This window comes from Engraulis encrasicolus, chromosome 3 (genome assembly GCF_034702125.1).
Source record: "Engraulis encrasicolus isolate BLACKSEA-1 chromosome 3, IST_EnEncr_1.0, whole genome shotgun sequence".
Classification (NCBI taxonomy): domain Eukaryota; kingdom Metazoa; phylum Chordata; class Actinopteri; order Clupeiformes; family Engraulidae; genus Engraulis; species Engraulis encrasicolus.
The window spans coordinates 5205578-5233135 of record NC_085859.1 but is presented as its reverse complement, the minus strand read 5'-3'; the positions used below and the strand labels follow the sequence as shown (position 1 = coordinate 5233135).

At 42.2% G+C, this 27558-nt stretch overlaps 2 protein-coding genes across 2 annotated transcripts in view; both read right to left on the bottom strand.

Annotated features, from left to right (window-relative positions):
- kcnip3a (Kv channel interacting protein 3a, calsenilin) overlaps positions 1 to 5348 on the bottom strand; it is a 206924-nt gene extending 201576 nt beyond the window's left edge. Inside the window, exon 1 of the mRNA XM_063194648.1 lies at positions 5255 to 5348. Within this exon, the coding sequence (XP_063050718.1) occupies positions 5255 to 5260 (6 nt within the window). The 5' untranslated portion in view covers positions 5261 to 5348. The remainder of the gene's footprint in view (positions 1 to 5254) is intronic.
- A 7046-nt stretch (positions 5349 to 12394) lies between these two features.
- LOC134445595 (zinc finger protein 436-like) lies at positions 12395 to 23647 on the bottom strand. Its single transcript, XM_063194647.1, has 2 exons — positions 23569 to 23647; positions 12395 to 14002 (listed from the first exon to the last, which is right to left on the bottom strand). Exon 2 carries the CDS (start codon positions 13785 to 13787, stop codon positions 13023 to 13025), a length of 765 nt encoding a protein of 254 aa, XP_063050717.1. The 5' UTR covers positions 13788 to 14002; positions 23569 to 23647; the 3' UTR covers positions 12395 to 13022.
- Positions 23648 to 27558: the final 3911 nt, after the last annotated feature.

Genomic DNA, 27558 nt, shown 5'->3' with positions numbered 1-27558 from the left:
TCATTGTTACCAGTATGGTAATGACAAAGTCGTGGTGCATTATTAAAGGGCCTGTGTTGTGTCCTAGTATTGTAGTGCTATGGTAGGGTGGAGGTGTTTGTGGAAATATTCTGACTTCCAAAAGGGGGGTCCCCACTGAAAAAGTTTGGGAACCGCTGAGCTACTGTATGTACATGTATCTGGTAGCACTCAAGGAGGACTAGACAGGTCACGCTAATTGGGAAAGCTTTTCACGCTTCACAAGGGCTACAGGAAGCCTGTGAGGCACAGCATGGTAGCTTTTGATTGATTTAACCCTTATGTTGTGTTCGGGTCATTTTTGACCCGTTTTCAAATTTTAGTGTGAAAAAAACACACTTTCCTTTATTTTCTTGGAATAAGGCTTCATCTAATCCTCAGTCACAATCATTTCAACACAAAAAAAATATGTTTTATCATTTTAGTAAATTTTAAAGGTCCAAAAAAAAAAAAAAGTTACATCTGTGGTGTTCGGGGGTCAAAATTGACCCGGTATAGATTTTTGGTTGTTTTATGCATTTCTGAAAAGCTGTTGGTTGCCCTTTGTCTTCAGTTTGGTGATTTATGGTGAGGAAAATATATTTCTTGCCTGAACTTTTTTTTTGCCAGCTTTTTGATATTACAAATCCAATATGGCCGCCGGACAGTCCCATACACTACAATACGTCATATCTCCTGTTGTGAAAGGAGTACAGATGTATTTCTGGTGTCTACTCATATGTTTTCATGGTCAGGGAATCCATTTCTGCATTATATAATGAGATTTTTTGCACATTTGTTTGCAAAATACATTTTTGCACATTATTTTTTCCAAAAAAAGTATCAAAATTCATAATGGCACCCAAACCTGTATAACTGGTCTTATACTTTCCATAAAGTTGATGTGGCAATGACATAATGGTCCATGTTCATGGCATAGGGGATTCAGATTAATAGTGTGACTTTTTTCATGTTCATTGAGGTGTTCATTTCCAATACCTTTGCATTAGATTGGCGGAATAGCTGTGACTCTGACAGAATTGTTATTTTGTATATATACCACACTAAAATCATATAAATATTGAAAAACACCAAGTCAACATATTTAAACATTAATTTTATGCACTGAAAAACTAATTTAGTTGACATTTGGTCTTTTTCCTGCTATAAATCTCTTTGGGTTGGTTTGGACCCGAACACCACAAATACCACTCTTGATGATATTTTTTAATATTAGAGAAAAACTAATAATTAAAATTTGGGGGTTGTTGCACTCTCGTATCAGCTGTTATACATGGACAACATAATCACTAATTGTATCACTTTAGGAAGTATTAATAGTGAATTTATGCAGATTTTGATAGTTTTGGTCATCAAAAACGATTTGCATAATGTAAGATAAAAGATCTTTAAAGTAAAAAAGATGAATACATCAAGTAATATGTCCATGGATATGAATACAAACCAAGTTTGCCATCAGATGAAAAACAATATTTTATGATAACTAGTGTTTTTAGGTATTTTATAGCTGAGTTTTGTTATCACGGGTCAAAAATGACCCGAACACCACAGGTGTATGCAGCTTATGAACACAACACAAGGGTTAACCAAAGACAGGTAGTAAACAAATGAACCGCACACCATCCATTACATTTCAAAATGTATCGCTCACAATCATATTTCTGGTGTAATTGACAGTGCGCGGGATATTTATTTAAAAGCCTGCATGAAACCATTGGTTACTTCCAATGTGCCTGTTTGAACATACGCTTTTCCACACATCTGTTGTTTCATCAGCACCATGGACAGCTGCACATCGCTGTCTGGTCCAAAGCCTTAAGGTGATACTGTCCCATTTGGTAAATTTATTACGACTTGACCATTGACATTCTGGTAACAGCTAATTTATAACAGGGGCCATGTCATACAACGTCAAAAGTTAAACAGAGACGTAACGATCACATCTTATTAGCCAGCCCTCGCCATGCTAGCAATATAGCAGCTCACCAGCGCTCGCCATGCTAGCAATACAGCAGCTCTCCAGCGCAGCGCTCGCCATGCTGGGAAAACAGTAGCTCTCCAGCGCTCGCCATGCTAGCAATACAGCAGCTCTCCAGTGCTCGCCATGCTAGCAATACAGCAGCTCTCCAGCCCTCGCCATACTATAATATAGCAGTCCAGCGCTCGTCATGCTAGCCCTCACCATGCTAGGAATATGGCAGGCCTCCAGCGCTCGCCATGCTAGGAATATAGCAGCTCTCCAGCACAGCGCTCGTCATGCTAGCCCTCGCCATGCTAGGAATATAGCAGTCCAGCCCTCGCCATGCTAGGAATACAGCAGGTCTCCAGCGCTCGCCATGCTAGGAATATACAGCAGGTCTCCAGCGCTCACCATGCTAGAGCAATACAGCAGGTCTCCAGCGCTCACCATGCTAGCAATATAGCAGGTCTCCAGCGCTCGCCATGCTAGGAATATAGCACTCCAGCGCTCACCATGCTAGCAATATAGCAGGTCTCCAGCGCTCGCCATGCTAGGAATGCATCAGGTCTCCAGTGCTCGCCATGCTAGGAATACAGCAGGTCTCCAGCGCTCACCATGCTAGCAATATAGCAGGTCTTTTCTCCAGCGCTCACCATGCTAGCAATATAGCAGGTCTCCAGCGCAGCGCTCACCATGCCAGGAATATACAGCAGGTCTCCAGCGCTCGCCATGCTGGGAGTATAGCAGCTCTCCAGTCCAGCGCTCACCATGCCAGGAATATACAGCAGGTCTCCAGCGCTCGCCATGCTGGGAGTATAGCAGTCCAGCGCAGCGCTCGCCATGCTGGGAGTATAGCAGTCCAGCGCAGCGCTCGCCATGCTGGGAGTATAGCTAGGAATGCATCAGGTCTCCAGAGGCCACTATTGTTTCAGCACCACGGACAGCGGTCCGTCTTTGGCTGGCCCAAAGTCAGGCACAAAAGAATTGATGGTGGTGGTACTGCAAGTATTCATGAAAATGTGCAGCATGAATTCTGGAAATACACTGCTTAAAATATTACACAGTGCACCTTCAAATCATATTTTAGTATGTACACACGTGTAGAGGTTTGGGTTGGGGGTGTGCGTGCGGCTTGCCTTGAGCACAGCTAAGGGAGTGCTTTAAGATAAAAAGATTACGAGCCACTGACCGAGCTACTGTATCTGATAGCACTCAGTGTGAGAGACAGGTCAGCGACGGGGTCTGGTCTGGGCAATTGGCTATCTGATAACGATCAGTGAGAGACAGGCAGGCAGGACATGTTAATTGGCAACACAGAGACAACTTAATTGGAAAAGCAGTGACAGTATTGTAACTGAAGTTGTAACACAAGTGAAGAATTAATGAGAAACTCAACTTGAGAATCGCTCTGGTTAAGCTGACACACACACACACTCACTCACACACACACACACACACACACACACACACACACACACACACGGCTGCGCAATGACGGATTAAAGACCAACATGAGCGCAGACTTGCACGTCAGTAAGATGAGAATTGATGTTTGGTGTAAGTAACACGTTGGAACACGGTAACAGCAACGTCAGGAAACCCTGTACTCCCATTTACACACACACACACACACACACACACACACACACACACACACACACACACACACACACACACACACACACACACACACACACACTCATACACCAGCCTAAACAGGCAGACAGAGGGAAGGACACACACACACACACACACACACACACACACACACACACACACACACACACACACTACACACCCTCACTTCAACTCTCCAGTTCACCTTGAATGGCAGAATGGCAAGGTTATGATTTTTAAAAAAACTTTTGTTTTGTTTTGTTTGTTTTTGCTTTTTTTTCTAAATAAACACAAACAAGGGGGACCAAATGACTGTAAATGTAAACCCCTGGCACCACACCATGCCAAAGAGGATTCAGCCTTGCCAACACTCATTTAACAAAACAAACTGTAAAGACATGTACAAGATCACTGTCATTCCATGTTCAAAACATTGTGTTTTTGTAGTATGCTGGTAATGTTTTTTTGTGTGCGTGTCCAAAATACTGCATCCATTTCCGATATCTGCAGGAATAACCTGATGTAATTCCAAAGACACAATATTCTCTCTATTCTCTCCTGTAATGCTACAGTTAAACTATTTTATAGGCCTACTGTACAATTAAACGTAAGCCAAAGGCCTATGGCTATAACACGTGTCTTTTCATTAGTTATCACTCACGTCACGCATGGACCCTGTCCCTGCCTGCCTGGCTGGCCCCTGACTCCTAACGTGGCGGACAGATGACACCTGTCAGTTTACAGTTAGACCGCGTCCATCTCGGCGTAATGAAAACAAAACATCGCATGAAGCCATAACGCCCTCACGTGACGTCTGCCTGGCGGGTGGCGACACGAGCTGACCCGGGTCCTGCTGTGGGGATTAAGTAACGCAAAACATGTGTCCTACAAGCACCACAGCTCTCTCTCTCTCTCTCTCTCTCTCTCTCTCTCTCTCTCTCTCTCGCAATTCCACGGGATTAAGGGAACATGCAATGTCATGGAAAGACGGATTTAAAATCCATCTGTCTGTAGCGCAGCGGCTGCAGATGCTAATATTCATACTTAGAGAGGCTGGAGTGTAGCCTAAGACAGCCCGTGAACTGTTGGCTGTACTCTACTCTCCCTCTCCCCGTCTCTCGTCATGCCATTTCACGCCCCGTCTCGATAGATCACATCAAATAGTCTAGATGCCTTTAGGTCCGGGATAGCGGAGAATTGCGTGGCGTCTCCAAAAAGTGCCACAGCCGTCGCGCGCGCCTGATATGACAGTTCAGAAGAAATTATGTAACTTCATCACCCACAACTGTCTGTCTAGTTGGTGCTTTCGCGGCATCGGACGTTTGATAGGCTACTGAAGTTGGGTATTACTAGTCAAAGAGCAAAGCATCGCCATTCATAAACAGGCTTCCCATCGTTTCACTTTAGTCCGTCTGCAAGACTGCTAACTACAGCGAACATCACCAGTGATTCCGCACCAACATCTTGGATCTCGTCCGTTCAAACTGTTGAACAACACTTGTCAGCAGCCTAGTCGAGACCGCCTAATCCTGTCCGAGAGACCAAGACGAAAGCAAGACAAGACCAAGACCACGGGCACATGGTCAGACCGGTCACAAGTACTAACACCTGTCAGACATGGTCGCGATTCGGAAATAGTGGGCTACACCGGCTGCTTACCTGCATTTTGTTCTGCTGTTGTCTAGTGTCCGAAGAGCGGGGGGTCAGAGGGACGTTGACTCGCGAGCAGCAGCTCTTCGAACGGAACGGAATGGAATGCAAAGGAATGCCCGCGCGCATCCCTTCACAGAGCGCGAGGAGGTTGGCGGGGGCGGGGGCGGTAAGGGGAGGGTACCAGGCAACACGCGACTCTCTCTAGTCTAGCAGGTAGTCTATCTATTCATTGAAGGATCTCCAGCGAAAAACAAAACAAAAACAACAGACAGATATGGAGAACAGGAATATCGCTTGCCCAACTACGTTTTGCGCCATGCATTTTGTGTGTGTGTGTGTGTGTGTGTGTGTGTGTGTGTGTGTGTGTGTGTCATTTCTCACTAAGCCAGGGCCGGTTCTGGCTTATTTGGCGCCCTAGGCGAGTTTGAGTTCTGGCGCACCCCCCCCCCCCCCCCCCTTTTTTTAATACCTTACAGAACACAAGAGTAATACCGGTAGTAAGCTTAACTAAATAGCATCTAGAACAATAACTGTTTTGCATCAAATGGATTTTGGACAGCCGACCAACACATCAGATTGAGTCGCATGAAAGTACCTTCACTGTGTGGTGTCTTGGATGTAATGGTGGTGGTGCCCCCAACCCCAGATGAGAGGGAGGTTATCAATGTGTTTGAATTGTAAAATGGAATTGAAATGCCAGGAGAGTGGTACAGTACATTTGCATGTCAAATGCATGTGTAGACAATAGGCCTACCAAGGAGGTCTGCATTGATAGCCTATCTACACTACCTACAGCATCACAAAGCATGGCAGCATAACAATTTTAATAAGCTACACATTTGTGCTGTCTATGATTCCAAACCAATTTCATTTCTATAGCCCACTGGAAATAGTGGTGCATTTGTAAGTAGGAGAATGAGAAGGGGGCTATCTATGTGTTTGAACCGGAGGGACAGGGTGAAAGAAAGGGAGAAAAGCTGTCACGCGTTTGAATTTCATTATATACAAAATATAGTAAATAGCCTCACTTGTCTGCAATACTACATCACTCAGCATGAAAACATGCTGTGCATGGTTCTCTTACATGATTAATGTAGGCCTATATGTCATTCTGGTCTGGAAACAATGTTTTTTTTAAGCTTACAACAAGCAGGTAATTCATTCAAGTGGATGGAAGGAGATATGGCAGCTAAACTTGTTTTAAACATGGCACCAGTCTTATTTTACACTGCTGGTCAACCTAAGCAAGTATTATGATGTCAGGTGGGTGTTAGTGAGTAGGCTACTAGCTACTTTACTGGATTTCATTGCTTGGCATACTTGGCTAATGTTAGCATGCTAACTAGCGATTTCTCAGATCAAAAGCAAAGTTCCTTTTCCCTCTAATTCCAAACAGTAGCCTCATAACTATTAGGCTTTACATTACCACAAACGGTTTCTGATTAAACCACATACTTCCAAAACACCCTCTGCAACTCCTGCATCATGCAATGACTGGTTTAATGAGAACATAACAATTCTCCACCCAGCAGAGTAGCTTTGCTGTTCTCGCTTGCCCTCTGTCTCTCGAATGAGTCTCCAAATTCAAAATAGATCGCACGCTGTCACTCGGCCCGCCCCCTTTCTCAGGACTGTCTGTTTATTGGTTCACAGACTTCCCAGAGACAGTTGAAAGCGATATTACTATTGGCTGAGGGGCGCTTTGCCGTGAGGAGCGCTTTCGCCACGCTTTGTTGATTGCGACTTCATAAAAAAACCTCCATATCGCAAAATTACGCATCGGAGAGCGCCATTTCGGCGCCCCTTCTTCACATTGCGCTCTAGGCGACCGTCTAGCCGGCCTATGCTTATAACCGGCCCTGCACTAAGCCTTGTTGACAGCTGATGGAGCGGCTGAGTGGTCAGCACGCTCAATTCTGAAGCTGTTGGATGTTCGTTAATGAATGAATGCAACACAGAATGCAATACAGGGTTTCCCTTTAGGTTGCAGCCAAGCCCATTTTATACTCTTGGGCAATTGCACAGGGAGGATACACAAGCAGTGAGCTGTGAGCAGAATAATATTAGAGAAAGTCCTGGTGATTCCTCCGGAGCGAAGCCCTCCTCTCCGTCTCATCAAATCAATCTGAGCGACCTTGATTCCCACCGTGGCAGCAGATGGGGAAGGAGACGGAGATGGGGAGCGGAGGAGGAGGAGGAGGAGAGGGGGAGGCAAAAAATAGCAATCAAGGCGGGTCAACGTGTCTTTCTCTTTCCATCCCGACTACCCTTCGCGCATAATAACTAGATCCACTCCACTCCGCAAATATCTGCAAAGAGAAACCTGCAACCACATAGAATGGGGATCTTTATTTTGGCTATTTATGTATTTATTTTTACGAGGATTATATTGAAGACATCAGTTCTGAGCGAACTGACGCTGGCATTCTAATGAGATGAAAGAAAAGACATTTCATTAATTCTCCCCTCAGCAAATCTCGGGATCTCGATTTGCATTAGGCACTACATTCCCCTATGCCTATAGCCTAAGGCAGGGGTTCCCAACCTTTTCCAACTTGGGGCCCACTCGAAATTGTCACAAATGTTCGGGGCCCACCTCTGACCCGATTATGAATAAAACTCACATAAATCAGCAGCAACACACACCAAAATGTGATTATAATTTTTAGAATATTATTTCAAGGCCCACTTGGTATACCTTCAGGGCCCACCAGTGGGCCCCGGCCAATAGGTTGAAAATCACTGGCCTAAGGCCTAATGGGTATTTCGGAGCTGATTGTAGGCTACATAGGGGATCTCGATTTGCATTACAGTCTCATATAGCCTATAGGCCTCATAGGCATCTGTATTATATTCCCATATAGCCTATAGGCCTCATAGGCATATTCCCATTATATTCCCATATAGCCTAGGCCTAACACTGCAACAGTCTCATATAGCCTATAGGCCTCATAGGCATCTGCATTACAGTCTCATACAGCCTAGGCCTAACACTGCATTACATTCCCATTCTGTCAGTTTCAGGGTTGTTCACTTTTTTGAAGTTTCTTCTCTATTTAAATGAGACTTTTTTTTCTTCAGACAGACCTATATAAAATAAAACCTGTATACAATAACTATCAGATTTGGTACAGAGACTGTTGAAGGGGTTCACTTCTGATGTTGGAATTTATAATGTGGTCACTTTCTGATGTTGGAAATCACAATTGTGTTCACTGGCAGGTAAATAAGAAAGCAAATAAATAAATAAATAGTGACAAGTGTAAACAAGAGGCCTGTTTGATTGATTTTGACCTTTCAGCATAATATGGAAGGCATGTTTTGTCTTTATTAGCAGGAAGTAAATGAGGAATTACAAGTGTGCATTCCAATATGCAACCTTGCGTCCTCCACTTGTGCTTGTGGCCTCATACCAGGAAGTGGCATCACTGACAACCGCATTATATTTCAATATTTCACAAAAGCTCAATTGTAAAGTCATTTTCTCATTTGTAAACTGGATGGTGAATGAAAAACGGTCTATCAAAAGTTGTTGTGGCTAGGCTGAGAGCTGGGGAACGTTATTGTTTTCTCCACAGAGGCAGGGCCAGGAGGCGGGGTGAGGTCACAAGCACAAGTGGAGGACGCAAGGTCGCATATTGGAATGCCCTCCTAGTGCGCTCACTTCCAAGTGTATTCAGCCTAATTAGTCACGCCAAGTCATTGGATACTCTTAGACAAACCCAGTGATTGCATACTCCGTAGAGTTCACCAAAAGAGTATCTAATCACTGGGCGTGACAGTAATTAGGCTGATACACTAATAGGCTCGTTCCTGACGACGCAGTATGATTTTTGCTCAGTGGGCATGCGCAAGAATGCATCAAACTGGCAAAGTGCGAATGCCCGCTGCCTAGCAAAAATCGTACTGTGTCGTCAGGAACAAGCCTAATGTTCCTCTGTCTTGTGGTGTTTCTTAAAGGTGGCTTAAAGGGACAGTTTGGTCAATTTCAACATGCAGTTGTATTGCTCACGCTACCCTTGACTTGTCAGTACCTGGTGATGCCACATTTTTCGGCTCAGCCCTTTCCGAGATATGAGCAATTCTAATGGGGGCAGCGTTTGTTTACATTTTTAAAAAATGAAACTCCAAATATTTTCCCAAAAGGTACTGCTGTTTGCTAGTTGTCTGCTGATGTTTTATAACCTTTTGGATGCTTTTGGGAATAAATAAAAATGTTTTTTTGAAATGTAAACAAAGAGCTGCCCCCATTACAATGACCAGGATCTCGGAAACGGCTGAAGAAGAAGAAAAAAAAATCTCAGACACTGACAAGTCCAGGGAAGCGTGAGCATTACAACTGCATGTTGAAATTGACCAAACTGTCCCTTTAAAGGGGCTCCAGATAAGATTACAAGTTTAATACTCATGAACGGCCATCCCGGTCCTTTGCTCGTAAATGAGCGTTACGCCCCTTTATGGGGAAAATCAAACTGAATGTCTCATTAACTTACATGCCACATCTTCTAGCCTAAATTAACACAGTCCATTCTTAAACCACGGCTGTTTGGCCATATTATTTGAACAGCTGGCAAAACAACACATTTTCAGCATGTTGCGCATGAACAACGGTAGTATACAGGTCCTTATCTTTCCTTTATTCTTCCCCCAACACCACCAATTGACTTGCATTTGCCGTTTTCTCCCACAAAAGGGCGTAACGCACATGGAAAATGTCACGCCGTCCATGAGTATCACTGTCCCAAGTCAGCTGATGGTTATGTGAGTAAGTGAAAGATGACTCTCGCGACCACTTCCACGGTCCACTGTCAGAAAACCTCAAATGCAACTTTTTGAAAGAGCAGTCCGAAGGAGTGTCGTAGGAAACAAACGAACAATAAGACAAAACTTAAACATTAACACTTCGTGGTCTTCAGTCATCACATTTAAAATGACAGTACATTTACAACATTATTATATACAGTGAGGAGAATAAGTATTTGATCCCTTGCTGATTTTGTTGGTTTGCCCACTAATAAGGACATGATCATTCTATAATATTAATGATAAAATGTATTCTAATATAGAGAGACAGAATATCAAAAAGAAAATCCAGAAAATGACTTTGAAGAATATATTTTAATTGATTTGTATTCCATTGAGGAAAATAAGTATTTGACCCCTCTAGTCAAAGAAGACAAAATTACTTGGTGGCAAAGCCCTTGTTTTCTCATACAGAGGTCAGATGTTTCTTTCAGTTAATGACAATGTTTGTGGATATATTAGAAAGGATTTTTCTCCGCTTTTCTTTGCAGATCATCTCTAAATCACTTAAGTTGTATGACTGTAGCTTGCCAAATGGGAGCTTCTGTTCCCTTCACAGGATTAGTATAGGGTTAATGTTTGGAAACTGTCTAGGCCACTTCATGACCTTAATATGCTTCTGCTTGAGCTACTCCTTCGTTGCTTGGGCTGTATGTTATGGATTATTATCATATTGGGAGGCCAATCCATGACCCACCTTCAGTCTAGTGGTGGTGGGAAAGAGGTTGGCATGCAGCATTGTACGTTTACATGTCTCCTTCCATCCATTTCTTGACAATGTGAAGTTGTCCTGTGTCTTGGCCAGACAAACAACCTCAAAACATAATGTTACCACTTTCATTTATGATGTTGGAGAAGGTGTTGTTCTTGGGATCATAGACAGCATTTCTCTTCCTCCAAACACATCGAGTTGTGTTAATGCCAAACAGTTTGATTTTGGTGTCATCTGATTGCAGCACCTCCCAATCATATCCTAATCCAGTTTGATGTTCATTGGCAAACCTCAGGTGAGCCTGAACAGGTTCCTTCTGAAGCAGGCGTACCATACATGCACTGCAAGATTTTAATCCGCTGTGGTATCAAGTGTTTCCAATAGTTTTCTTAGTGATTGAGGTCCCAGCTGCCTTGAGATCATTTCCTAGCTCCTCCCATACAGTTTTAAGGTGCGTTATCTCCTTTTTTCTGGTTATTAAATTCCCACAAGGTCAAATCTTGTATGGAACCAGAGACAGGCCTCAGATTGATGAGTGATGATCATTTCGTATGTCCTAAAATTAGGAAGAAATGCACCAACAGTTTGCTCTTTAAAGTGATACTGTCCCATTTTTGGGAATAAGCTTATTTTACACCTTCCCTTGAGTTAAATAATAGGCTTTTACCGTTCTCCTGTACTTCCAACCATTTTCTAGTTATGGCAGTGCACATTTCACCTCCAAGCTAACAGTTAACATTGAGTCCTATGAGACCAGTTAGCCGCGAGCTGGTCTCATAGGACTCAATGTTAACTGCTAGCATGGAGGTAAACTTTGCACTGCCATACCCAGAGACCGGTTGAAAGTATAGGAGAACAGTAAAACCCTATTATTTAACTCAAGGGAAGGTGTGAAATAAGCTCATTCTCAAAAATGGGACAGTATCACTTTAATATCCAGGAGCCCGTTTCAGCCTTGTTGAGTTCTAAAATCTTGTCCCTGACATCCTTTGACAGCTTTTTGGTCTGTCCCATGTTGGCGAGTTTAGTTTGATTAATTGACTGATTCTATGGACTGATTCTGCAGATTCAATGTGTCTTTTGTGCAGGTTACTATTAACAGGTGTGTTCAATTCAGATAACAAGTTGATTGGAAGTGCCATTTGATCTGCGGGATCAGAACTCTTAATGGTTGGCAGGGGATCAAATACTTATTTCCCTCAATTAAATATAAATCAATTATTATATATTCTTTAGAGTTAATTTCTGGATTTTCTTTTTGATATTCTGTCTCTCCATATTAGAATACATATTATCATTAACATTAAAGACTGGTCATGTCTTTATTAGTGGGCAAACCAACAAAATCAGCAAGGGATCAAATACTTATTCTCCTCACTGTAAATTATACATTATATGCTTTCATTACAAAAATATAAGCGCTCTATGCAAGGTTTAAATGTTAGCTGGGCAGCTGCTATCATGGGCAAGCCCAACTAAAAGAGCACCAACATGTTACTCTGTCTGCACAAACACACCAAAATGATGTCAAAAGCTTTCCTGAAAAGCAACGACAGAAGTGACGAAAACAACGAAAAGTAGCAAAGTTGGACCGATGCATGACGGATACAAGCAATCTGACACTCTGGTTGTTGAAACGTGTCATGTTACAATGTTCGCTGAAGTCCAACTACAAACCATTGCTCATGTCGCCCAAAAACACCATAGCCACTTGCTTTGACGCCATCTCCTCTAAAATTTAAGTTGGACATACACTGTGCGATATTTTCACTCGTGGGTATTAAGCTCCTGCTCACACTACACAAGGAAATTCCATGGTTTAAAAGTTCACATCTCACGACTCACGCCATCGCACTATACGAGCCGACAGTCGGATGTGAGCCGAATGCTTCCACTGTGCGACCCGACAGGCATATTTCCCGGGTCTGCAGAGGAGGGAACATGCACACCGGAGGTGGAGATAAGGACGCGCTCAAGAGCAAATCGCACGGCCCTATTCTTTTGTGCATGTGTCGGGTCGTAGCACTGCTTTAACTGTGCGATTAACTCACAAGACACGACCAGGATTTCAAACCGTTTTGATTTTCTTGCGACCCTACGATTGTGCGATCGTGAGGTGAAATCGCTTGTCGTTACCCCATGTACACTACACGATGTGAGACTCACGATTGACCTGCGATTGATCAAGAAATAGGCCAGACTCTCAAAAACTTGTGCGAGTGCCAAATCGGGGCAAAAGTCGCACAGTGTAAGCCCAGCTTACATCAATTGCTTGTCACTCTTGTTGTGTTCATCGTATTTGTGCAGTTTGTGATTGTTCTGGTGTCTCTTCATGCTGTTAAATGCGCTAAACCCCTTTCCACAATGAGAACACTTATATGGTTTCTCCTCTGCATGGATCTTCTGGTGGTACGTGAGATTATTCTTGTGAGAAAAGCTCTTTCCACACTGAGAGCACTGAAACGGTTTTTCTCCCGAATGTTTACGCTGGTGAGACTTGAGATGGGCGCTTTGAATGAACCTCCTTCCACACTGAGAGCACTCGTATGGCTTTTCACCAGAATGGATCATCTGGTGATTCTTGAGTTCGTTAATTCGAATGAAGCTCTTTCCGCATTGAGAGCATTTAAATGGCCTTTCCCCCGAATGACTCATCTGGTGTCTCTTGAGATTGTTCATCTGAGTAAAGACCTTTCCACATTCGGAGCACTCGAACGGATTTTTGTCTTTGCCCTCTGAATGGATGACCTGGTGCTTTTTGAAGGTGGACATTTGACCGAAGCTCTTCCCGCATTCAAGGCACTGAAATGGCCTTTCCCCCGAATGGCTCATCAGGTGGGACTTGAAATGGCTCAGCTGGCAAAATCTCTTCCCGCATTCGGAGCACTCGAATCGCTTCTCGTCCGAGTGGATCATCTCGTGGTCCTTCAGATGGCTCAATCTGCCAAACCTCTTCCCGCACTGAGAGCACTCGAATGGCTTTTCTCCCGAGTGGGTGATCAGGTGGGTCTTGAGGGCGGACATGTTCAGAAAGCTCTTTCCACATTGAGAGCACACACACGGTTTTTCCCCGGAATGGAACTTCAGGTGTTTCTTGAGATAGTTCAGAAGACGAAAACTCTTTCCACACTCTGTGCATACATATGGTTTTTCCACAGAATGGGTTGTGTCTGTGGGATCGGTGTATCGTTTCCCCTCTGTGCACGGTCTTCCATTTGACTGAATCCTTGGCCCACCACCTACAACACAAATTAGACAATTTTAATTAAGGCAACATAACATACTTATCTTTGTTGTGACTGTCCTTCAGTACGACTGTGCATGTACAGTATATAGTACATGATTCCCAATACATCACCAACACCAGACTCATAATCGGGTACAGATGCCAAGCACGTTTTTTTTTTTTTAATTTAAGCACATTAGCATAGGATTAAGTAGACACGTACACACACACACACAAACAAACACACACACACACACACACACACACACACACACACACACACACACACACACACATGCCACAGAGCAGGGGTCTCAAACTCATTTTGGGTCAGGGGCCACATGCAGCCAATTTGATGTCAAGTGGGCCAGACCAAGTGAAGTATCCAACAGTAAATCTCTGCTTCATCGCTGATTCACACGCTAGTCAAAGATCTGAAGGTGGATGTCAGCGGTTAGATCAGGAGCACTCACTGTAAATGGCGAGGCGAAAAAAAAAAACCCACATTTATTCTCAAGAACTGAAAACGTGATACCTTAGACACTTCCAACTTTGTAATGGGCTAGAGATTTCCTTTTTCTTCTCACTATATAAGCCTGGGGCCGGATTAAACCCTCTGGCGGTGTTCAGATGGTAAGTAATATTAATGGAATTACATGATAAAATCATGTAGAAAAAGTGGCGATATCAAGACCAGAAGGAGGGACAATCCCCTCCCCCCCCATCCCCCCCTACAAATCGCACCCTGGGCCTACAGCTCGACAGCGCTACTCGGCCGCCACTCTTTGCTTTTTGATTGAGTACGACACAGCTCAATTGAAAAGCAAAACATGGCGGCCTAGTCGCACTGTGTCAAGCTGTAAGCAGTGGAAAAGAGCCTTTAGAGTCTGCCCCGTGTCTAGGCCAGCTCTCAGCCAGCTCTGGGCTGACAGGCCAGACCATTCATTTTTAATTACTTTGTAATTCACAAATGGTCTGATTACGCTTCTCTGGGAAGAGTTTAGTCGTCCACCAGACGGCCGGCCAATAAGCGAAAGCACTTGGGCATCGAGGTTCCAGACCAAAAATGAATTGTGACGCAATTAATGTGTTCTGGTAAAACCAGGCTAGCTCAGCTCAGCATCAGCACAGTAGAGTCAGTAGCGTCGTGAAAGAGAAGAGTCTTTGTCTTTACTTTCTTGTTGACACTAATTGAACTTACTTTTTGCACAAGTTCCATCTTCACTGTTCTGTCCATCCTCCCCCTGCTGCTGCTCCTCGTCCTCCTCCTGCTGCTCTTCCTCCTCCTCCTCCTCTTCCTCTGTGTGTCCTGTGTCCCCTGTCTGTTGGTCTTCCTTAGACTGGATATTTTGGATGTCACCTGCAACGACATCAATCAGATATTTAATGACAAACTCATTGAGCGCCGGCCATTTTCAAATTCAGACCGGGGGGTTGCCAGGCTCTTTTCAACATTTGAGTGTTTTTTCAAGAGCCATAAATAAATGACTTCTTTGTCCATGTGAACAACAAACATACCAGATCAACGAATTAGGCCCCACCCCCCATAAAAATACGAAATTGACTTGAAATGAAGTCTTTGGCACTGTGCCATACATTCTGAAAGGACTCGTTTTCAAGTCCATGGCACTCAAAGAGCTACAAAATGTATTACAGCTGGCCCACATACACCATTAATGTATAGCGTAAGGGCGCGATCACACAGACCACGGATTTTACAGTAGGAGGCGGATGTGTTCTATTGTTTGTCAATGAAAATGATTACGCGTCTAATATCAGCGCAAGGCGGGTTGCGGATTCTGCGCCTCTCCGCGCCGGGCGGATCGAGTTGAAAAAAGTTCAACTCAAGGCGGAAAACCCGCGGCGGATTTCCAGATGTTCGATAGGAGACCGTAATCAAAATTCATATCAGATCCAACGTTAGGGGAGCAAGAAAAGAGCTCGTCTTCTATTCATTTTACATAGATGAATGGATAAAGCATTTTGTGTATGTTTTCACAACATTTAACGACATAACACCATCAATTAGGCTACGTTGCGAGTGACAGTTGAGTCGTTACGTTGCCTAGTCACCGCATTCGAATAGGCAGTGGATCCGCGCTTGGTGTGGTCACTTCTGATTAATCAGCTGGACGCGCATCGCAGATTGTAGGCAGAAATCCGCGGTCTGTGTGATCGCGCCCTTAGACTTGAACATGAAATGTGGAGTGTCAAAAGATGTACTGACCTACAATATATGAACTGCATTTACGCACAATTTTAGACAATTAAAAAACAAAAATGTTGAGTCTTCGTTCCAGATTTTGATTTTGGCCCTCAGTCAATTTGAGTTTGACACCCCTGCTCTATACCAACAGGTTAACACATGGGGTTCCCAACATTTTCCACATTGGGGCCCACTTCTCTAAGTCCCCTGAACATAACCTAATAGTGTAGTTCTGTTTTAAACTCCATACCAGCAGGTTAACCCTGGGGTTCCCAACATTTTCCACATTGGGGCCCACCTGAAATGTTCTTCACACATGTTTGGGGCTCACCACTGGCCCAATGGACAATAACTCAACTGAATAGTCAAGGGCAACACAGCAACAAATATTATTTAGATGTTTAGAAAATGATTTCAGAGCCCACCTGGAATACCTTTGCGGCAAAGCAACAGGCCCCGGCCCACAGGTAGAGGGTCACTGGTTGAGTTAAGTTGGGCTCTCACTACATGACTATCGGCCCGATTCTCGGCTGAAACACAGTATACATGAGCACCTAATCGGAATAGGAACGGAATACACCACCTTATCTATTCCGATCAGAAATCTAATCGGATGCGAAAATCTAATCGGATCAGGGCGTTTACAAGAGTTTTTCCTATTCCGATTAAGCACTTAATCCTTTTCTAATCGGACTTCATGTAAACCCACCTATAGGGTCTAAGCACTCAAGAGCATAAAAAAACGCTCGTTTCTTAGAACTGGATTTTTAAAACTAGTTGGTAGCCTAAATAAATGTTTGGTATACACCCCACACCCATCAGTTGGTGGAACTGGAGGAAGGACCATCGCAAGCGACTGTCGGGTAAGATTTCCTTGATGTGACCGAGATAACTTTGCCGGTTCCAAAGAGTCGCAGATCACAAATCGTATCAAACACTGATATTTACGACTCAAAATAGAACGTAGGGACACTGTCCCGGTGTGTACTATCAGGGCTGAGATTGACAGGTGCGATTCTCTTCATGCGTGCGGCGCAGCCTGGCGTCAAAATAAGACACAAAACTGGGAGTTGTGTAGTTTGAGCCTGGCTTACTTATTAGTCAGGTAATGCATTGTTAAGGTGCCCACCTTGACAACAAACATATTTCACCAAGTCCCCTGAAAAGATACATACCTGTATGATGTAGTTGTATTGTGAAAGGAATCTCTAAAGATGCTTCACCAAAAAGAAATATACTTTTGGTATTTTTTTCCTACCATATTCCATATGAAACTAATAGCCTTTCCATCGATGACAGTCACATGTCTCTAATCCCAGTCACATGCATTTCTCTGATGGTCACATGCAAAGAATGTAGATTGTTTTATGTGTAGAGAAGATACATGTACGTATATTTCACATCCAGTGTGTGTGTGTGTGTGTGTGTGTGTGTGTGTGTGTGTGTGTGTGTGTGTGTGTGTGTGTGTGTTAAAATCGTTGCCCTGGCGGCAGAGGCACTACAGTTTAGCATGCCGCCAGTACTGATCTTAGAAGAAGAAAGTGTCGCTTGCATCCATGCCGTACAACACTATTATGATATTAGAGGTGTCTTTGGTCACATGTCTTTGATCCCAGCTAATACCATCCCAACTCCCCTTCCCCCAGGATTAGTCCATGAGCCAGACCACCGATCGCAATCGAAAGGGTGGGCAAAGTCTTGTTGGTATTTTATTATTGCTATATATGTCCAGTTTATGAATTGGTATGATAACCTTTGCAGAACAGTAGCTTTATCATATTTATCATGCATTTCTTATTTGAACCAATTTACACTAAAAACGCCTAGGCTAATTTGCTAATATCTTGATAAATTGATGACTGTGAGGTAAATATATTTATAGGAAAAGTTGTTATACAAAATTCTTAGATAGTTCAAAGGGCACGTCACACATATTTCCCACTTAATTTAGTTCAGGCCCCCATTTTCACTGACTTTTCATTTAAAAATGAGGGTTTATTTCTCAAGAGTGAAAATACTGGTAGATTGGGTAAAACAAATACAACTTCTATGCCTCACCACACAAATTTCCCAGTACATTACAATACAGGTGGGTTTTGTATTACAAGTTTCCTTAAAAGTTACGTTTCGTTATCCGAACAAAGTGTAATGTACTTAAATGTGAACTAATTTAAATACACACCCGAATTTGATATGTAGACAAAGACCTATTGGCCCCTTGAGACATGAGTTAGATTCCCCACCCTTGTATTATAAACTATATTATATCAGGGGGAATTGTCACATGCTTTTGATCTCAAGAATTTCTACTGTAGATGATCATGCCAATATGGAACACATTGTGACAAAATAAAAAGGGAACTTAATACTGCGAAGGGGCAGGTGCTTTAGCACCACCAAGTCTGTTCCTAGATCTGTGCATGCCTATGATACAATCACTTGGGTTTGGAAATCTAACAGTAAAAGTAAAGTCCCAAATCAACAGACTGACCCACTCTGCACTGAAAGTAGTGGGGGTGATGGATCACCCCACCTTCATATGTTATGCTATTCTCAAATTTTGATCATTCCACACATTACCAGAAACCCAGAGAAAACACATAATGTGCATGCGTGTTGGTGTGTTGGTGTGGCAGTGGCTGTGTGTCTGTGCCTGACAGATGGAGTTGACTCTATGAGTCTGCTTGCATTTGTCTCCTTCTACTCAAATATCTACCTTCATCTGGCTGTCCCTGCTGGTAACTTTTATAATATTGTCTTCGGCTGAGTTTCCCAAAAACACTTAAGTAGTAATAAGTAGTACTTAAGTACGAGGCACCCTTAGACAATATCAGGGATAGACATCAATTCAAGTTTATACAATACCTTTTCTTGTACATGCATGCTTAAACATAACACATGTGTGAGGAAAAGGCCTTTACACTTTTAGTGTTGATGTGTATATTCCTGATATACTTAAGTTCTATAACCTCCAGTAATTGCATTTGATGAGTAAGTTCTAATTTCCAAACTAGTTATTAAAATGGGTGATTTTATTTTTTACTCAAATTATAATTTGGCCCAAGTATTTTACTTACATCTGCCTTGAGTACTGACGAAGGCAAAATTTAAATAAAGGGGACAATCTGTCGGACATGAAGGGAAATTGTGTGTTATTACCATTTACCATAAATTATCTATTTTGGACTAATCTATTGGATGACTATCTAGGGCCCGCCGGCCCCATACCATTAGTCCGACAGCCCACAGACGGTACACAATAGAGTTGCAAGCGACTGGCTGAGAATAGTAGAGCATACACCAGGGACAAGATCTGAGGGAGTAGCAACGCAGCCTGAAAACAGTTTTTTAGAAGATATACAAGACTTATTATTTGTTAAAAAAAAACTTATTCATGAATGTAATCTCGAAACTGGGAATTAAATTAAATCCACCAGACTATTTCCTTTGGTAGGCTTCCCAGCCTTTGAAATTGAAGGTCCCAGACCCAAGCACAATGAAATCCAGACCCCTAAATTCAGAGTAATGGGCTGTTGTATCAATGAGCTGACCCTTGGCCTGCAACTTTGCCACACCAGGGCACACAGAATTTTGTCGTCACGATTGCCAGGTTAATGGAAAATGACTTGTGTAGAGATAGACAGAGGTCACGAAGGGTGCTATTTAAGGAAAGTGATAGAAAGACAAACTGAAAGTAACTAACTTTTACTCAAATTACATTTTTTAAGTATTTTTTTAAACTTTTACTCAAGTAGATTTTTCAAGAGGTAATTTTACTTCTACTTTGAGTAGAATTTGAACCAAGTAATGGTATTTTACTATTTTAACTTAATTACATTTTTTAGTATTCTTTCCACCTCTGATGACCTCCTACTGCAAATGGGCCTGGCGACAGGCCAATTCACTCTTGGCTGAAAACGCTCAACTACATTATAACAACATTGCTAACAATGCAGGAAGTCTCAGGTGATCGATTAAGACTTGGCCATTACCATTAAGGTGACAATAAAGTTATAACCGAGGGACTGCGTTACGACGTTAAAGCCAGCCGGCTGGGGTGCACCGTGCACCGCATGACAGCCAGGGTACACCACATGACAGTTTTCTTGAACTACTTTGTACCCAGTGCGAGTACCACTGAGCCACCAGGTTTTGTGATAGGGAATATCTTAACATGAAATACAAATTCTCTAATGTAAGGGGGAAGAGGCTAGGGCTACAATAGAAAAATAATGTCAAGTAAATACAAAAAATAATCATAAAAACACAAAAGGACAGTGCAGGCCGTAGAAAGCTCAGAGCCTTAAAGCTCACAATGAGATCAGAGCTCTTTCAAACAATCTCATTTTCATCAGCTGGGACAGGACTTGAAGCTGTACATGGATGTACAGTATTCATGAAGCATTTAGGTGCCAACTCTACATAGCATCGACAAATATGTAGAACATAAATACAACCCGCTACCAGCTTTTCTGCACTCAGCATGGAGCAGTGGTGTAGTCTACGTAGAACGCGGGTATACGGAGTATACCCACTTCTAAATTTCAGGGATTTCAGTATACCTTCTTAAAATTGATTGATCCATTGTTTTGAATAGCTCAAATATACAGTATACCCACTTCAAAAAATGCTCAAATATACAGTATACCCACCACAAAAAAGTAGACTACACCACTGGCATGGAGAGTGTGAATCAACCCAACTTCCACCATGTGAGGACTGCCTCCTCATGCATGCTATGTTTGCCAACTATCAGGCTGGCATCTTGAGAGCAAGTCTTCAGCAACATCCACAAATCCCAAGCCCACTTGACCATGGCTGGGCCAACTATGAAAATGACCAGCTCACTATACTGCCCTACAATTTCAGAACGCAGTATAATTCAAAATGGCAAACTGAGAAAAAAGGCTTTCAAGTTTCCTTTCTGGCCACGTGTGTTGGAGGTAAAGTGGTGATGACCCTTCCATATAATACTTGTTTATGGTAAAAATGTATGCACACAAGAAAAAAGAAAAACAACCCAACATTCTCATTACTTTTTAGCTGAAAAATCATTATACTGCGACGTTCTGTTATGGTATTACTGTCTACACCAAAACCACGGTGTCAATGGAGAAGTGCAGTGTAAAGCGCGTTATACTGCGTTCTTGGCTAGTATGACGTAACCTCCTAAACCCAAAAAGCGCAGTATAATCAGTTTTTATTGTTTTTTTCTGAAACGGGACCGAGTTGGACCAAACTTTTTTAACACAAGTAAAAGAAGGTATTTTAAAGCCAATTTCCGGTCTAAACCCATTTTGGACCATTTTCAAGATACTGCGTTACTGATATTGTACGGCAGTATACAGTGGATGTGGCAACCTCCAGCCCCTGAGGCAGTGCTACAACTGATGTCTTGCAAGTGCAGCCATCAATGTAGATTGCCGGATTGCCAATGTCTGAGAAGTAGCTCAAAATGCACAACCCTCTTAAAATTTCAGACATGCGTATATCAGTATGAAGAGGATAATCATGGTGACATATTTACAGATGCTTACGGGACTGAGTCAGGTCTTGAGGACTGAAATAATGCTCTTCAGTTTATTTTAATGTTGTTAATGTGTATTTGTTCATGGTGTTTGTTCATGTTATTATTCTTGCTGTTGCAGGACAAGTTTAATGAAAAAGTAAAAAACGGATTTCATATGTTATCCTTTTTATCACATTTTGTCATTGACATAGTGCTGAAGTGATTCTATTAGGCCTATTAGTGTGGTCTAACAACCCCTGTAGGGTCTTAATAGAAGGGAAAGCATCCCTGAGGTAATTCAAGCACCCTGTGTGGTCAACAAACTACATAATAGCAAAGAACCACAATACCGATTTTCACATTTCCATTTTACTGGTCCACCATTTCAACACATGATAACTACCAAAAAGCTACCTGTTTGCAATGGTTATCATGCCAAACTGTAGGAGTGCGCGGTATGGACGGTATACTATCGTGCGAGGTATTTTTTCCCCCAAGGTATGGATTTTGTCCATACCGCTCTACCGCCATAGATGCAGATGGCAGTAATAGACAACGTTTTGAACATCCACAGATTGTCTCTCGTAGTAGCCAAAAGAATATGTGGTTGTAGAACAGAAGCACAATTTCATTTAAGCTTTAAGTGTAAAATGTATAGTTAGTGTAGTGAACTATGGTTTTAAACTGTATGTGATTTCGATTCTGGTCTCCACAATTTAATGTACAGTGGTGTTTGAAAAGCAAGTTAGCAAGCTAACAGCCCAAGTCATTCATGTCAATGCTGGACAACAGAAGTGCTAAATCCATGTGCTACTGGTTGCTTTACATTTGCGCCAGCCTTACTGTATGTTACTGTGTCCAGGTGAGATAATATCATTCACGATATCTGGCTGGGTGTTAGTAACTTAGATGACTGTTCACTGTTTAAAATGTGATTTAGCGATTTCGCTAACGTTAGCACGCTAACCGCTGCTGCAGTGATAGCTGCCATTTAAATGCATTAGTTCTACAATGCATTGCTGGCTGCCTCATGTGAAAGTTCGTTTTTTTTAAACTTTAACAATAACAGCTGAACCATTAGGCTTGGCATAATCACAGATGCAAGCACACATTTCCAAATTACCCCCAGCAACTCCAGAAATAGAAAAAAAGGTCAAATGAACGATTTATTGGATAAAATCCATGTTCAGTTTGACACCCCTCCCTTCCCTAGTTTAACCCCTTCTAGACTTGGTGAAATTGACAGTGTTGTAGCCTATTGCATTGCATTGCAAAATGCATTTTACATAGTTTTTGTCTGTTTTCAAAAGATTTGAATAGCAAGAATTCACACACATTACAAAAATGCAAATGTTTAAAAAATGCAAATGCAGAAGTAAAAAAAAAAAGGCGTTTTGTACATTTTGCGACGGAATGCTTACATTTTACACAAATGTAAAATACCGTGATATATACCGTGATATATACCGTGGCTAAAATTATACCGAGGTATACATTTTTGGCCATACCGCCCACCCCTAAACTGTTAACTTGAGATGTCCAAGAAGTCAAAAAAACAGATTAGAACTTGCCCACCCGTTCGATTGCGAGAGGTCAATTTTTGGGTCCTGGCTCAAGGCCTAAATGGGATAACCAAAAGTCTACATGGAAAACATTGAACTGGGCTTACTTTCCACACAAGATCATGGATGCATGAGCACTGTCTATGTCCATACTGTCTTATGTCCATGTATAAGTACTGTCTATGTCTATACTGTCTATGTCCTTACCTAGATTAGTCTATGTCTGCATGGGAAAGCAAGAAATATAATTTCAAATTCTTTGTATGACCAGTGCATGTAAAGAAATTGACAATAAAACCTACTTGACTTGACTTGACTTGAAGATCCATCGTCACTATCCAGACCCTCCTCCACCTTCACCTCCACAACCTCATCCTCCTCCTCTTCCTCCACCTCATCTTCTTTCTCTTCTTCCTCCTTCACCTCCTCTTTCTCCATGTGTTGGCCTACTTTAGACCTTTGAACGTCTCCTGCAATATCAATCAGACATTTTAAAATCATACAACGATTTAAAAAAACAAAACAAAAAAAACAACTCAAAAAATGGATTTGCATACAGTATTTTGGCTTGAACCACATATTTGTTATGATCATTTTGCTTAACTTTGTGGAAGTTGTAATTCGCTTTAGATAGAAGTGTTTGCCAAATGTAATGTAATGTATAATCCATAATACTCCATTATTGCACTACGCTCTTGTGTGAAACTCATAATGACTGAAAATTTAAATCTGGAATTAAGTTGCGGGCCAAACTCAATATGTATTTTTGAAATTGTGCCAACACATACATAGTACTCACACACCGTACTGTACATGTAACCTGCATCTTACTCTCTACAATTGCTTCCTCTTTCCTGTCCTCACCCTCTGTGCTGTACTCCATCTCCTCTTCCTCTCCTTCTTCATTGATCATCATCATCCTCTGACGCCCTGGCCCAGGAACGCTAGACATCTCCTCCTCCTCCTCCTCCTCCTCCTCCTCCTCCTCTTCTTCTTCTTCTGCTTCTTCTTCTTCTCCATTGAAGATCACCATCCTCTGATGACCGGGACCAGGAACAGTAGACACCTTCTCCATCTCAGCTGTCCTGTTGTTGGGGCTTCCCATGCACCAATGGACCTGCACGCAGATAAGAAAAGAAAAGATAAGAAAAAATCAGATGACTGCAACAGACTTAAACATGCCATATCAATCAATTCTTCTGCTAAATCAATCTTAAGACTATGTATAGTGTCATCACTCCACATTGGTAATATCAGAGACTGTCTATTCTGAGAACTAAGAAAAACTTTGGTAATATCTTCAAGTTATGTGGGTTGTATGTACACTATGTCTATATATTGGCCTGTGTCCTCTGTTTTTGTCAGTTGTGCAATAGTCTTTTGATGTGTATGTGCGAGTCTCTCTCAGGGATGCAAAATGAATTTCAGTATAAACTTACAATTAAGTATTATCATATCGTATCGTGTAAGATAAGAGCAGGACTGTAGATGTTGAGGCCTTTGGAGAGTCCAAGACAGGTCCAACATCAGAACTAGTCCAGTTCAAGATCAGAACTAGCAAAGTCCAGAGTTCCTAAAGCAGGGATGTCAAACTCGGGGCCATGGGCCAAATCTGGCCCGCGGGATGCGGAGTCATTTCAGACGTGTGCAACAGCTGGCCTACGTACGTACACCATCAATACATTAGTTATAACAAGGCTTGAACATGAAATGTTGTGTGTCATAGGCAGGGCTCGAGTTGTAGGGGGATGAGGGGGCATGCCATCCCCCCAACAATGTAAATGGTCAAAAATCATCCCCCTCTAAAACAGGCCTCCCCCTCTAAAACAGGCACTAAAACAGTGTTAAAATTGCACTTTTAGCAACTACATTTTCAAAATGTTCTCGAGGGAGAAACCCCCGAACCCCCAATAATCACAATCAATCTCTGACTGACCATCCCCCTGCTTTGATTTTACACCTCGCCCACTGGTGGTCATAGAAATATAAATAGGCAGTGGCCAATTTCACATCTCCCACTCATAAAATAGAATATGTTTGTGCTTGTGTAATTTTATTTGCCTTTGAGTATTAACTGTATTATTTATTTTAGCACATTTAAAAAATATGTATATACATGAGTTTGGCCTGTGACTTCATCCCAGATTTTAACGTTGGCCCCCTGTGAATATGACAATTTGACACCCCTGCCCTAAAGCTTTGAGTCTGACACACGAAGTCAAAAAAGATTACAGTCCCAAGTCAAGAGAGAGTCACATGCAAGATGTGATGGCTAAGAACAATCATATGTAAAACTTCAGATCTCCTCCTACTTAGCATAATTCTTTCAATTAAAAACGAGTGCATTCAGAGAGTGCAGACTTCCGCTAAGGAAGCTGTATTGGAGAACATTTGACCTACACACCCTAACTTTTTTCAAGTCTTTCTGATTTATTTTTGTGGAGTTAGAAACTGGAAAGTCAAAATAGGTCCTATCCTGCTGAAGAATAATAATAGGCCTATATCAATGGTTTCTATGGGTTGCTTGACGGGGTGAGTTTGTCCATCCAAGGACCAAGCAGGGGGTGTGGTCAGAGAGGGTTTATGGTTGTGATACTGGCTGGCCTTAGAGTGGGACATCGGATTTACTTTCTTTATGAGAACGCTTCACATCAGCTCATTTAACCGGCTGGGTAATGTGAAATATTGAAGGCAGATTCAGAAGTAAAGGCTACAAACGAAATGTAGAAGTGTACGATGCAAACGAAACTTGCTCAGTGGTTGTATGCCTGTCTGCCTCCCTCCCGCACCTCTGTATGTCAACATAGTCGCTCGTTAGGTCGGTTGTTGCTGCTGCTGCAGTCTCCATACACTTACCGTCTTTGATGAGGAATGGATTGGCGGTGAGATATGCAGACCAGCCGAAGGAGAGAGGCGCCACTCTACTCGGCCCTACAGCAGAACATTTACATGGAAAACCAAACATTGACGATGACAACTGCACATCAACCATCATCACACACACAGCAGGAGGAGACGGCTTCTTCATGCATTTAACTGACGGCTGGTGTGGAAAAAACGGCACACTACCGCCACCAAGTGTTGTGGATGTGAAAAAATTATTGCTAGGTTTTCCATCATTTGTCAGCTAATAGGCCTATAGAATAGAAACCCAGGCTACAGGAAAGCGATTTATTAACCTGATAGCCCCTAAAATACTGTTACTAACCAACTTACAGTTAATTAGTTGTTAATTATTAGCCTGGGGATTTTCTGGGGGGTTTTGTCCGTGACCCCCGTCTACCTTCACGACCCCTTGAGGCCCGACCACCAAATAGGGTAAATCACAGCAGACAGATGGAATGGGGTCAAATAGACCCCAAACATAACAGGAGGGTTAATTTGTTCATATTAGTAATTATTATTATGATCATTTTCACTATATATATTTTTATATTATATTGTTACTCGTTCATCACTCCATCAATGAAATGCTCAGTTTTATAGCCTACTTCATCACTTCACTGTATTTACTGTTCCATCACTGTTGTCCTGTCCCGCACTTTGATGTCAGTTTGTAAATGTCAGTCCTATGTATGTCTATGTCCTTTCATGGTATAGAGAGAGAAACTTTTTAATTTTGATTTCCTTGTATGATCTGCACATATGAAGAAACGGACAATAAAAGCTGACATGACTTGACTTTCAAATCCCTCAATCTGTAAACAAGATGAGGGATTGTGCAACATCAACATATTCACTGTCAAATTGACTCCTTCAGGTTTTCAATGATCATGAATACTTTATTACTTGCAGCATCAACAGGAGCTACTATAGAAGTAAACAGCACCTCACTGTTGCGATAATTGGGGCCCACCAAACCAGAAATATAAATGTCCAAATGTTTCATAAATGATAATGGAGAACATGAGGGAGAGCAAGTCTAATATCATCAGTGGTGTAGAAATGACTATAAAAGCTAAACAGCATCTCACCACCACTATGTTACGGTACAGAACAAGTCTAGTGTGATGTCTTCAGTGGAGTATGTCATCGACGTTGACGACATAAACATAACCATAAACACAAATTAACACTTATAGCAATTGAACACCCCGACACAGCACAGTGCCATATTTACATCTAGAAACGACTATAACAGTTAAACAGCATCTCACAACCACTATGTTATGGTCCAGCAGGACAAATCGAATCTAGAGATTAGAAAATATTACAACAGTTAAACAATCTGCTGACAAACGCAACAAATTAAATCTGATAACTACAGCTACACATTGCACTTGTGCAAAAAA